Source organism: Colletotrichum chrysophilum, assembly GCF_026319265.1.
Source record: "Colletotrichum chrysophilum strain AFK26 chromosome Unknown scaffold_25, whole genome shotgun sequence".
NCBI classification, from domain to species: Eukaryota; Fungi; Ascomycota; class Sordariomycetes; order Glomerellales; family Glomerellaceae; genus Colletotrichum; species Colletotrichum chrysophilum.
This window is the reverse complement of record NW_026517312.1, coordinates 393,272-406,327: the sequence shown is the minus strand read 5'-3', so window position 1 is coordinate 406,327 and position 13,056 is coordinate 393,272. Positions and strand designations below refer to the sequence as shown.

Here is a 13,056-nt window from a genome sequence, read left to right as displayed (position 1 = left end):
GAAATATCAGCGCCTGTGAAGGGAGGTTCGCTGGATCCATCGAGGAGAATGATAGTGTTCTTATCATCGTCGCCAGAGTATTCGTTCTTCACCGTGATGGTACCAGCAACCCTATGCACCTCTCACTGGCCTCTGTAGTAGACCGTGTACAAACTCATCTAGCGAGGCCGAAGCAAGGTACATCGAACCTCCATCTTTGTCGTGGGCATGAAGCCAACCCTTTGCGAGTTGGTCGATGCCTGCTGGACCTGTCGCCTGAATGTCTCTGATGTCGAGAAGGGGCAAAGTTGACTCTGGGTCTGTCCATGGCTCATTTGCCCGACATTAGAGTCCGTGGTTGAGGCTAAGTTGTAATGTAGACGTGACATATTATCATGGACGGACTGTCATCAACGTAGGCGGGTTTCTGGCTTGGTGTAGCTGCATACACCAGACGGCCGGGATTGGCCGGGCAATCAGCTTGGCGATATAGCAAGCGTTAGGCCAAGTCTAGCAAATAGATTCTCAAGAGCCTTCTGAGACATTATGTCGTCGTAAGGAAGCTCAATATCCTCACGAAGCTGTGCACGAGGTCACCGTTCTGCCTACAAGTCCAGCACTTTCTTCGTGTTTGTTATCTTTGGGACTTTTGGGGTTGACTTTTTGAAGAGCGAGCCCGAGATCAATAGATAGAAGAGGGATTGAACTCTGTATAAGCCTTCGACGAAGAAAAGATGTTGTCGTCGATGGTTGAGGCCTTTGGGAAGGCTCATTTTGGGTTATTGAAATTACCGTCGCAGGGCGGGTGAATTGCCATAGTGGGACAGATCTACGAAGAGCACACCACCATGTTATTTCGAAGCTGTAATGATCTCAGTCAATGCCGAAAATACTTGTGTTGGTCAGGGCATGGGCTGGGAAATGCTCAAGAGGACTGTTTTGCAACGCCGGCTTGAACTCCATGCCAAGCAAGGTCACGAGAACCGAATCTTTATAACTCATTTCATTGTTTGCGTTTGCTTTTTGTGAAGAGAAGCAAATGACAATCAACAAACCGAAAGGGTTCCGCTGCTTCGACTCGTCTTTGATGGCGGCCTAGCCTGCTCGTTTGCATTCGATTGACTGTCGAAAGTGGCATGTGACTAGACAAGACAACCGCCTGTGACATATCAACCCAATCGCTTGCGTTTTTTGACATCGTCTTCAATGGCTCCCCCGAGTTTGTCGCAGTGAGATGGCACATCACCATCCCAGATGTGGCAGGTCGTCCTGGCTCCGATCAAGCATTGGGCAGGAGGAAAATATTCATGATCCCATTCCGATTGAATTCGCGCAACTCGAGCAAGCTTTGACTTGTTTGCTTCTTCCTTGAGCAACTTCAAGCTGTCCGCGATGCTCGCAGCAGTCCCCCATGTTGTGTTGTATTTGGAAGCGGCGCTGAGTTTGAAGTGCTGAATCTTGCATGTCACCACCTCGGCAGTCAGGGGTCAGCACGCAACGAGCAGTGCTGTTCAGAATTTGCGCTGGGAGACTGCAATTTCATTAACTTCCTATCCGATTACATAAGCAACACGCAGCGCTCTGTTTTGTCACCCAGAACGGTCCCTGAGAGATTTCAATCTTGGCATCGCAAGTACAAGCTTGCTGTAATCCGGATTCTCAATTCTTGGGCTGTAGCAGCGATGATCCGCGGGCGACTTGATGTGCAGAATAAGCTTATTCCAGAAAGGCTAAAGTTCGTTGCAAAGGATCATGGGGCTAAACTCCGAGCTTCGCGGTAGTCGTCACCCCACATCGGGAGCGACAACGTAAAAAGGAGGTGCTCGGCGATCGCGTCGAGATATCGGGGGGAAGGTGGTACCAGACGTCGTGCCAGGGACCTTTGACGCGGCAATTGGTGCTTTTACGTACAAGGCGCCTGATGAATTTATATGAATGATTCGCCCACCTACCAAGATCAGAGATGCGCTAGGCCGTTCCGGGCAGGTGGGATCAGGGATATTCAAGCAGGTCGCGATAATGACTGGTAGTTGGCCGGGCAGGGGCTGGGCAGCTGCTTGAACGAGCTGTTCTTGCCGTGACCGCAAGCTTCGGCGGACAGCGATGTCCACTCAAGCTTTTTGTCGTTCGACTTGGCCGGGCTGAAAAGGACGACACTTCGTACATATGAAAGCACGTCGTGCCCCTCGTTCACTCTTTGCATCCATCCTCTTGGCGACGGGCCGTTCCTTCTTGCATCTTCGCACCTTTCGGTTTGATCAACATGAAGTACTCTCTCATCGCGTCTCTGATCCTCCAGAGCACTGTCGTGCTCGGAGAGCTCCTGCCCGTCTACCTGCAGGGACCGACGCCTGATTCCTTCAGGTAATACCTCGCCAAGTAAAGCACATACGGTGAACACAAACTGACCATTTGCAGGGACATCGTCCGCAACGACACCTACGACTTTGGTTGCAGAGCTGTCGCCAAGCCCAGCGAAGATGGCAGCCACTACAAGCTTCATGCTTGGCTGACCGAGGAGCAGATCGAGCATCTGTCCAAGGAGTACGAGATGGTGCCAGAGGTCTCCCTCCACAGGAGATCACTCGACAAGAGGGCCAATGCTCCCATCGGAACCGGCGATCGCTTCAGTGCGGGAACCGTCTCCCCTGTCGGTCTTGGCACGCGGGCTTCCGGCACGACCATCTCCAGCATCATGAATGTCGCCGAGATCAAGTCGGCCTGCGACGCTCTCGTCAAGAACTACGGCATCGGCTCCGTCACCCTGCCCTACAAGACGTTCAACGGCGCCACCCAATACGCCTACTTCGTTGGGGCCGGCACCGACAAGTCCCAGTACCACCTGTACTTCAGCGCCGCGGTGCACGCTCGTGAGCGTGGCGGTCCCGACAACATCATCTACTGGGTCTCCGACTTGCTCGCTGCCAACAAGGCCGGAACCGGCCTCACCTACGGCAAGAAGACCTACACCAACGCGCAGGTCAAGAGCGTCCTTGCCGCCGGTATCGTCTTCTTCCCTCTGGTCAACGCGGACGGCGTCGCCTACGACCAGTCCTCCGGCTCCCTCTGGCGCAAGAACCGCAACACAAAGTCCGGCTCCAGCGGCAGCTCCATCGGTGTCGATATCAACCGCAACTTCGACTTCCTGTGGAACTTCAAGAAGTACTTCGACTCTTCCGAGGCGCCCGCTTCCACCTCGCCCAGCTCGGAGGTCTTCTATGGCACTGCTGCCGAGTCCGAGCCCGAGACCAAGAACCTTGTCTCCGTGTACGATTCTTTCCCCAAGATCAGATGGTTCATGGACATCCACTCTGCCGTCGGTGACCTTCTCTACAGCTGGGGTGACGATGACGACCAAACGACCACTTCCACCATGAACTTTCTCAACTCTGCCTACGACGGCAAGCGCGGCCCCGTTGGCGACTCGGCGTACAAGGAGTACATTCCGGCTACGGATCTCAGCAACATTAGAACTGTTGGCACTGCCATGGTCAACGCCATGAAGGCGGTCGGTGGTCGCGCCTACACGTCCATCCAGGCCGTCGGCCTGTACCCTACGTCGGGCGCCAGTGACGATTATTCCTTCTCTCGCTTCTGGGCCAAGCCCGGCGTCAACAAGGTCTACGGATACACCCTGGAGTTTGGCCCCTCTGGTAACTTCTACCCGACCACGGCTGAGTTCAACACGAACATCCTGGACACGAACGCGGGCTTCATGGACTGGGCGTTGGCGGCGATTAGCGTCGGTCTGGAGTGAAGGGGCGGCGTCTCCGGTGGATTGTCTTCGTGTATATGTTTAAGCGTATATTAATGATGCTGACGTCTCATGAAAATGACGTGACATCCGTGACGCTGGAGATGTTGCTTTCGCCATGATCTCTTCATTCCATGAGAGTAGACCGTGACAAGATGAACGATGTCAGGAGGTTCTCAGATGATTTTCAGACGGGCTCAATCGTCACATTGCGTAGACCGTAACCTTTTGTCTTCCAGGTCGTCCAGCTTGTTCCTGTGTCTTCGTCCATGGGCGTCGAGGGTAAATTGTGAAGATTTCCTCGTCACCCAGACGTTCATGAAGACTAAACCGTATTGGGAAATGACAGCAAGGAGGGTGATGCACCCGGCCCCAGTCTCGGTTCTCGGACATTCCATTATGCGGATCTCAAGCTCCATCCGATGGCTCGTGCGTCGTCGATTTTTTTCTTCGAGGTGGCTCGTGCACGGCGCGTGTGAAGTATTTGAAGCCTCAATTTTCGCGATCATTTGGTGGTATTTCTTCTCCCAATCACATCAACATCTGTATGGTAAGTCAAGAATGTTCACTTTTCTGCTTCCCCTTCCCTGAATGATGAAAGTTTCCACACTATTCGCAGTTTCCACGCAAGCCATCACTCGAGCCTTTGAGATGGACGATGAGCGGCAATCCTTCCTTGGATGTCTGACTTTGGGACCCGATATTTTCGTTTTGGACGAGACTTCTGGCTTTAGCTCAATGCTAACGTATCCCAGATGAACAGACAGAAAAGCCTTTCCTGGCACCGGCAGCTTTCCAAGGCGCCACGGGTGCTTCATTCGCCCGCCACTGTTTTTCATTTTGCTCGCCGCCTCTGTGCGGCGGCACGAAGAGGAACTACTGCTGCAGAGGATGGCGACTCTTGGCGTCCTGGCCGGCTACTCGACTGATGCTCCAGCCGGCATCGTGTACTTTGGACGTCGCTGCGGTACAGATCCGAGGGTGCGCAATATCCTCAGGGTAAAGGTTACGGAGCCCGATGAAAAATTCTCACCCCAGACCACAGAACCCTCAAGCTCCTCGCTGGTGGAGCGTAGAGCAAACGCAGCGTCGCACGTCAGCTCACCCGAGTACCAACAGCTTGGAGCATCTTCCAGAAATGTAGGACTACACGCTGCAGCGTTTGCATCACGCGTTTGCTTGGACCTATCGACGGTTTTCTGCGTGTTTGCATGGTCAGCTTGCGTTCACGCTGACCATCCGGATTCGAGGGACCGAAGGAGGTTGCCTGCCCCCGCCTCCGGGCCAGACCGAAGGATGCTGACAGCATACCAAGGTCTGATGGATGAATCACCGGCCTTTCCGGGTAAACTCGTGGCAATGGACGAACGAAATCGCATATGAAGGTGGAATTGATGGTGCCCACCTGAACCTGAGCTTGGAATCTCGCATCGCCCCCAAGTGAAATGCTAGTACAGCAATGGCAGCCCAGAACATCATCACAGACGAATGGTTGCTCTCCTCCAGAAGGAGCAGACCGGAAGCGGCGTCACGCCTGTTGACCTCTTTTTTGCCGGATCCGATGAATACGCCGAGCATCGCAAGCTCCGGGACGGTGCCAAGGGATTCGAGCACATCCGCCCTGCCGCTATTGCAGTTCCACGAGATAGCTCCGAGGTACGGCGACTCGTACGATGGGCCAAGTCAATTGATCTCAAGTTCACCATCAGAGGAGGCGGCAATGACTTTTGGGCGCGCAGCATTGCACACGACACTCTCATGATCGACATGCGCGGCATCAACAGCATCAAGGTCGCGGAAGATCGTCAGACAGTCGTTATTGGGGGTGGGGTTCTGATGAAGGACCTGATCCTCGCTTTGGACGATGTTGGCTTGATGACGCCGACGGGTCATACTTGGATCATCGGCTACGCGGGCTGGGTATCGAACGGTGGCTACGGGACGAGCACCCATATCCATGGCATGGGAATCGAGCAGGTCGTCGAGGCGGAGCTCGTGAACGCAAAAGGCGAAGAAGTTGTCGCCGACGAGGAAATGCTTGAGGGAGTCAGAGGTGTTTGCGGTCACCTCGGCGTGATTACAAGTCTGACCGTGAAGGTGTACCCCAAACACGATGTAAGTTGAAGGAAGACTCGCCAACCTGACCGAGCTAACCTCAACAGCCCCTTGGCGGCTTTCTCATCTTCGAATCCAGCGATATCAGGAAAACTCTCGAGGCATACTTCGAAGCCACCCCCCAAGCTCCCTATGCCCAAGGAGCTAACGATCCACAACTTCATCAGCTGGCAGGCCCAAGGAGGAGTCGTCTTTAGCGTCATCTGGACCTGGACGGGCGATATCGAGAAGGGACAGGCTTGTCTACAGAGCTGGAAAGACAACACCCCGCCCTTGCTTGCGTCCACCGTGGAGGTGTTGCCCGATAAAATCCGCCAGCAGAATATGCCTCCGCCATGTCCTCTGAAAGGTGGACAAAGGAACTGTTTCCTTGCTCGTCTTCCAACAAGCGACGCCGGCGACGAACTGGCAGCAGCCATCCTTGATGCCGCCGAAGCTATGCCCAGAACGATGGGCCCAAATATTGCCTGGGGAGGCATGGTAGACATTGATGCTGCGACGGTGCCGCCGAATTGCTTTGTCGACAAGAGTCACTCTTACTTCTCCTGTTCGTACCAACACCCGACGGAGGAGTACGCCGAAGATGTCATCGCGTGGAGCAAGTCTCTGATTGCCAGGCTGCGGTCGTTGGGCGAAGATACGGTACTGGATAGGGGCTACCCAGCTACGAATCCGCCGGGGGAGAGGGGTGCGGCGGAGCTCTACGGTGAGAAGTGGACTAGGGTAAAGGAGCTCAAGATGAAGTACGACCCAACGAACCTCTTCAGCCATGCGTACCCCAACATAGATATTTGAACAACTCCCCAGCGGCAATTCTCTGCGCACTGAGGGTACAACAACAGAACGTTCGAATCCAGCATAACTCATCAACATAAAAGCATACAATTGACATCACTTATAAACACGGCATCTTACATATCAAACAGACCGAACCAGCGAAACATTAAACGTACGGCTCCAACTCCTTCTCCGTCCAGTCCCATAGCTTCTCAACAAGGTCATCTTCCAAAGAAAGCTTCGAGTCCTTGCCCGTCACCCCCACAGGCCAGTAAAACACACCAGTCTTCGCTTCCGGGCTCGTCGCAGCCCACAGCTGGTTCTTGGCTCCCTCCCCAACCGACGTCGTCACAGCCCACAGCGCAAGGTTGATCAGAGGCCTGAATAGCGGCCAGCTAGCCAACAGTCCGCTGCCGAGGTTCGTGCTGACAACACCGGGATGGAGCGAGATGCACCGAATCTCCGGATACCTCTTGGCCAGAGCGCGGGCGTGGTGGACGTTGGCAAGCTTCGAGCAGCCATAGCGCGCCCAGGTGCTGTACGAGGCCATGTCGGTCTTGAGGGCCTCAAAGTTCCACACGTCTTTCGACGGGTACCCCTCGGCGGCCGAGGAGAGGTTGATGATGCGCACGTCCTTGTCGCTGTCCGACTTGGCGGTCTTGGAGAGCGTGGGGAGAAGGAGCTTGGTGAAGAGGGCATGGCCCATGTGGTTTGTGCCGAACTGGATCTCGTACCCTTCCTTCGTGGTGTCAGCGGGCCAGGCCATGATGCCGGCGTTGTTGATGAGGAGGTGGAGCTTCTGTTCCTTGGACTGGAACTCCTTGGCGGCTCGCTTGACGCTCTCAAAGGACGTCAGGTCGAGTTCCAGGAAGGTGATTGGCGCGGCGTTGGGGACATTCTTCTTGATGTCTTCGATGGCTGTCAGCGCTTTTGACTGACTCCTAGCGGCGAGGTAGATGTGTGCTGGGTTGTGCTTGCTGAGCTGCGTGACGGTCTCCTTGCCGAGGCCGATGTTGCCTCCGGTGACGATGATGACCTTGCCTGAGAGGTCAGGGATGTCGCTGCTTGGGTTGAACCGGACCATGTTGAAGAAGGCTGTAAGTCGTTATTATAAGCTGGGAGATGTCTAGTCTGTAGCGAACGAAACGAAACTGGCCGGAATGCCGATGAAGTCTCTTTATATAACCGTTCTTGATGCAATACCTGAGGCGGTCTAGGGTCTAGACTAATGCGTTTCTAGAACTTCATTTGTTGAGGCGTCCCGACGCTAAGACACGATTCAGGATGGGACGAATAAAGCGGGGTCTCATGAAACCCGCACCCCGAAAGTCTAATAACTTGCGGACGGGCCGGGACACATGGAGATACGTAGGTTCGTCACCTAAGTCCGACGGGCGGGCTTGCGGAGCGGGTGGGTCCCGTCGGCAGTTGATGCTTCGAAGGATGAGGTCCCGGCCGAGCGTCAGCCGGCCCTCTGCCGATTGGTGTACCGAATCGAAGTTGGTCCGGATCTGGGTTTGAACGGGGCACACCTTAATTGTGTTGAAATGATTTGCATTGAAACAAAGTTTTGACCGGCGGCACAAAGCAGATAAGAGTCGCTGTCGTCCCGACCTACCTCATGCTTCCAGCTGCGCGGAGCTACATAACGGGATCAGATGTCAGCACTGCGAACGCCATGATATGAGCGTTATCATCCTCGTAAATCACGACATCCGAATCTTGGCAGCTGTGCGATGCAAGTGTTAATCTATGTTGAACCCATGTCTATGCAACCTTTTTTCTACTTTCTTGAACTGAAGTTCCGGTCGATCGGCTGGATGATGATTCTGCGGTAGCTCGTCAAAGGCGGCGAGCCGTTGTCCTTGACCTCGAGGATCAAATGGAGAGGGAGACCGCGCTCGAGAGGAATCTTTTCCCTCCAAACCAAACACGACTTTTCTGCTGGGGCAATGGTGATTTCCACCTTGCTTCCGTCCTCGTTCAGAGGCTTGATCTCAAGCTCAGAGACCTCCATGCCGTGGTACGTCTGCAGCGAGCTGGGCTCACGGTACTGATACCACTTATAACTCAGCTTATCGCCATCCGGATCGTAACTCTCAGATGCGTCGAACGATATAACACCACCGGCGTCTGCATCAATATGGATTGGCGTCAGACTGGAGTCGCCGTTGACTGAAAGAACGGGGTGGTGGTTAACTTTGCTAAAGTCGGACGTCAGAGTCCACTGCATGCGCGCCGCAAAGTCGTCCTGGAAGGTATTCCGCCAGCGCCAGATGGTAGCTTGGTTCGATCTGTGCGGCTTGCCGTCGACACCGATCACGGTGTCGATGGCATCGGCAAAGTGGCCCCTGGCGGGCAAGCCCCTGGAGCTGACGTTGGCCGGGATGTAGCGCCCTCCCCAGGATCCGTAAATGGGCTCTTCGGGAACACCAAGGCCGTTTTGGATGAGGTAGAGGAAGGTAGGCGTGTCTCCTTCGATGATAAACTCGAAGTTGGGGTATGCCGCGCCCAAGGGGCCGATTTGAACGTTCTCCTTGACCCATTCGTGCGTCACTTTGGAACCGTCCGGTCCGCCCTGGTCACCCGCGCAGGGGGCGGAGATACCGATCCACGCGGCGCACTGGTACTGGTTCCAGCCGTGGACGGAGCAGATGTAGAAGATCTCAGGCCACTGCTGGCGGATCCAGGCGCCACAGTCGTCCTGGTCGGAGATGGTGTAGACGCGCAGCTTCTGGCGCAGGGCCGCGGCGTCGGGGCGGTTGCGGATCTTGTGCAGCACCTGGGCGAGCACGTTGATGCCGCCCCAGACGAGGACCCAGAGCGGCTCGGCGTCGGGCGCGGTTAGTCGCTCGAGGAGCAGCTCGCCGCCTTCACTCAGAGGGATGTCATCGCCGACAGCTTCCATGCCATAGACCTGACAACCGATTCCAGTCAGCCATTGTGAGGGCAGTCAGAGGGCAGGAGTTGGCTTACCGGAGGACCAGACTTGATGAGGTCTCTCACTGTCTGCGCCGAAGGGTAGGGGGAGCCCGGATGCGCGTGGGCGTTGAGGTTGTCGACAACCTTCTCATACGCATTCACAATCTCGTGGAGGTTTTGCGGCGCGACCTTGTTCCTGAGCCATACCGACGTGACGGCGACAACGCCTTCTGTGCGGAATTGGTTGGAGTAAGTGAGATAACGGCAGAAGGACTCTGCATCGTCAGGCTCGTTGGTAATGTCTGTCAAAATGAAGACTCGCGGCTTCGACGGGAACTGAGTGAGGGCGGCTGCCCCTTTGATTGTTGATGCGGCCATCTTTGTGATGGGTTTTGGTGATGTCTGTGGAGGTGGGATTTTGGGAGCTCGGATGCGATCGGACTTGTGTTCGGAGTTGACTCGAGTCTTTGGTCTGGTGATCGGCGCGAATGGTTTGGGCGGCAACTTGTTATTCAATGTCGTCTACGTCGTCGTCCGCTCTTGAGATTTCTCAAACGAGTCGAAATGAGAGCCCACGCACGCCGTTTAAGAAGGGGCCAAACTCTAAAACTTGGCGCCTCTGACAGAACTCTCCCGTTCACCAGCTGCTCGTCGTCCGAAGAGGCAGTCGGAGGCTCTGAAGAATGTTCGGCGAGGGGCAAGTCCAAGGATGGGGGCTGCAAATTACGGGGAATCTAAACTAGCACCTGATTCAAACCACGCGGGCATGTCCCGATCGGGCAATTTGAGCCACCCGCGAACCCCTCACCCCACGGGCAGCCCATCACGAATGCGGAGGTGAGTGCCTACGACTCCCACGTTGGTACGTGGTCACGCCTTGACAGCACCCTGGTCATTCCCTGCTCGCGGCCCACCTCCGCATAAATCTTGACACCCCCATGGGGGAACCATTTTTCGCTGCGGCGGTAGATGGCAGCTTGGAGCGGTTCCCTCGAACCGGTCGTCTGGGCCCCTCGCAAATTCCCCAGACTTGCCTCCCCCAGACGCTCGGATATGTCGTCCGAGTCTAATTATCATGCCTTGATTTCCCAATCTTGCATTCGCCTATTAAAAGTCTCTGACAACCCTCAACTCGGGCCAATTGCTTTTCAGTGTTGGCTCGGCATCGACGAAGACATTCTTTCTTTACTTTTTATTTTTGGTCTTACTGGTTCATGAGATAATCACTCACCATGACTGCACAGAACGATGGTGACGGCTACGAAGCCGAAAAGGTCGACTCGCATGCCAAGCACGTCGAAGTCACCGCCGACTCGCAGTTGGCTCACGCCGCCGACCACGAGGACCACGAGACTGGCATCCTCAAATCCTTCATCCGCTATCCTTGGGCTTCAGCTTGGTGTGTGTATGCCTGCTGGACCATCATCCTCCTCAGTTTCGACACCCAAGCGGCCAGTTCCGTTGTCGGAATCCCCGAGTTTCGAAAGGACTTTGGTTATGAGTACAAGGGACAATATGTTCTGCATGCCGTGTGGCAGTCTGCATTCAATGGTGCACCCGTTGCCTCGTAAGTCTCTTGACTCGCCGGCTTCTTCGACATGTTGTGATGGCTAACTTGCCGGCATAGTGCGGTCATCGCTTCAGTTGCCTCCGCCGAGCTTGCCGACTACATCGGACGTAAGAAGGTCCTCGCTCTTGCTCTCATCATATCCTTCATTGCAGTTGCCATCGAGTTCGTGGCTACGACGAACGTGGTCTTCTTCCTTGGTAAACTTCTCAATGGTGTAATGGTTGGTGCTGTCGGTACTGTCATGGTCAGCTACATCGGAGAGGTATGTCGGAGACCCCTTTCTTCGGTGCTGCACAAGTCCCAACTGACTCCTACCCCTTAGATCACCCCCTTGGCGCTTCGTGGTGTCTTCACCTGCGGTGTCGGTGTAGCATACGGTATTGGCCCTCTAGTCGCCTTCATTGTCATCAACTACACCGGACAAGTCCAGTCTCGATGGGCCTATCGCACCGTGTTTTGCTGCCAGTTCGGCTTTGCAGGAGTTTCTGCCCTCTTGTGGCCATTCATGCCAGAGTAAGTGCGGCTGGTTGCAAGGCCTCGTCCGGTCTGCACTCGAAGTAAGCTAAATCTTACTCTTCACAGGTCACCATGGTGGCTCGTGTCCAAAGGAAGGAAGGAGCAGGCACTCAAGAGTCTTCATAGGCTTGGACACAGGGGTGACGAGGGTAAAGCAAAGCTCGCCCTCATCGAGCTCACCCTGGATGAAGTTCGCAAAGAGACTCAGGGTGTGACATACCTGGAATGTTTCAAGAAGTCCAACTTGCGCCGCACGATCATTAGTATCATGCCACTGATCATTCAGGCTTTCTCTGGCATCTCGTTTGTCGCTGGGTAAGATACACACTGCCTTAGACCCTTTCCTCTCAAGCACAACTAACACTTGTCCTCAGATACTTCACCTACTATCTTCAACTTGCTGGCTACTCGACCTCGATGAGCTACCAGCTCCAGATTGCTCAACCCGTTCTGTCAATCGTCGGAAACCTGATGGCCGCTGCCGTCGTCGACAAGGTGGGACGAAGGAACCTTACCTTCTACGGCCTCGCCATTCTCACCGCATTCCTGCTCATCACCGGAGGTCTGGGAACAGGCACCAGCCAGCCCATGATCAAGGGCACTGTAGCCTTTATTCTCATCTACAGCTGGTGGTACAACGTCTCCATCGGATCGACCGCCTTCTCTCTTCTCGCCGAAACATCCACGTCGCGCCTGAGAGTAAAGACCGTCGCTATCGGCTACGCATCCCAAAACTCCATCAACGTCATGTGGCAGTTCGTTATTCCATATCTGTGAGTAGACCTATGAAATGAATTTTCAGGGAAGATTACTAACTTGGATATAAGTTTCAACCCTGACAAGGCCAACTTGGGTGCCAAAATTGCTTTCATATTCTTTGCACTTTGCTTTTTCTCCTTGCTCTACCTCTGGTATTTCCAGCCGGAGACTGGAGGCCGATCTTATGCGGAACTGGACGAGATGTTCGCAAAGGGCGTTCCGGCCCGGAAATTCAAGACTTATAAGACTACGGTCCAACAGCAGAACGAGACTGCTGCTATGGAAATGGCTCATTGAGGGAGAGCTACGCGAGTGTACATTAGCTCGTCAGTGGTGACTCCAAGTCACAGACAGACTCTTTTTAATGGCATTTGAGAGCAAGAAAACACCCGAATGTAAAGTCAGATTAATTCAGCAGTCAGTCATCTTTATATTCTCTCAGTTATGAGTAAGAACTCGCCATTTCAGCAAGATGTGGCTGATAAGCTGAAGATTTCATTCTTCGCAGAGACTACAGAAAGAGGCAAGTTTGTTCACAAGATTTAAGGCGATGGTCATGTTATAGAGGCATATAATCCATTATTGCATGGCTATCAAATAGCCGATCATTCTAGCTGCTAGAGACTAAGTTTACATGCTACTGAAGCGGAAGACAAGTCTGTCA

General features: G+C 54.2%; 5 protein-coding genes across 5 annotated transcripts; 3 read left to right on the top strand and 2 right to left on the bottom strand.

The window, feature by feature from the left end:
* Positions 1 to 2,242: 2,242 nt before the first annotated feature.
* Positions 2,243 to 3,736, top strand: COL26b_004273 (uncharacterized protein; the record flags this gene model as incomplete). Its single annotated transcript, XM_053177153.1, has 2 exons — positions 2,243 to 2,343; positions 2,398 to 3,736. 2 exons carry the CDS (start codon positions 2,243 to 2,245, stop codon positions 3,734 to 3,736), a joined length of 1,440 nt encoding a protein of 479 aa, XP_053038989.1.
* Positions 3,737 to 5,221: 1,485 nt separating this feature from the next.
* COL26b_004272 (uncharacterized protein) lies at positions 5,222 to 6,643 on the top strand (the record flags this gene model as incomplete). Its single annotated transcript, XM_053177152.1, has 2 exons — positions 5,222 to 5,848; positions 5,963 to 6,643. The coding sequence occupies 2 exons, from the start codon at positions 5,222 to 5,224 to the stop codon at positions 6,641 to 6,643; spliced, it is 1,308 nt and encodes a 435-aa protein (XP_053038988.1).
* Positions 6,644 to 6,791: 148 nt separating this feature from the next.
* On the bottom strand, positions 6,792 to 7,709 carry COL26b_004271 (uncharacterized protein; the record flags this gene model as incomplete). Its single annotated transcript, XM_053177151.1, has 1 exon — positions 6,792 to 7,709. The coding sequence occupies one exon, from the start codon at positions 7,707 to 7,709 to the stop codon at positions 6,792 to 6,794; it is 918 nt and encodes a 305-aa protein (XP_053038987.1).
* A 699-nt stretch (positions 7,710 to 8,408) lies between these two features.
* Positions 8,409 to 9,925, bottom strand: COL26b_004270 (uncharacterized protein; the record flags this gene model as incomplete). Its single annotated transcript, XM_053177150.1, has 2 exons — positions 8,409 to 9,542; positions 9,602 to 9,925. 2 exons carry the CDS (start codon positions 9,923 to 9,925, stop codon positions 8,409 to 8,411), a joined length of 1,458 nt encoding a protein of 485 aa, XP_053038986.1.
* An 854-nt stretch (positions 9,926 to 10,779) lies between these two features.
* Positions 10,780 to 12,689, top strand: COL26b_004269 (uncharacterized protein; the record flags this gene model as incomplete). Its single annotated transcript, XM_053177149.1, has 6 exons — positions 10,780 to 11,114; positions 11,175 to 11,379; positions 11,440 to 11,630; positions 11,700 to 11,948; positions 12,008 to 12,406; positions 12,461 to 12,689. 6 exons carry the CDS (start codon positions 10,780 to 10,782, stop codon positions 12,687 to 12,689), a joined length of 1,608 nt encoding a protein of 535 aa, XP_053038985.1.
* Between the last annotated feature and the right edge of the window lie 367 nt (positions 12,690 to 13,056).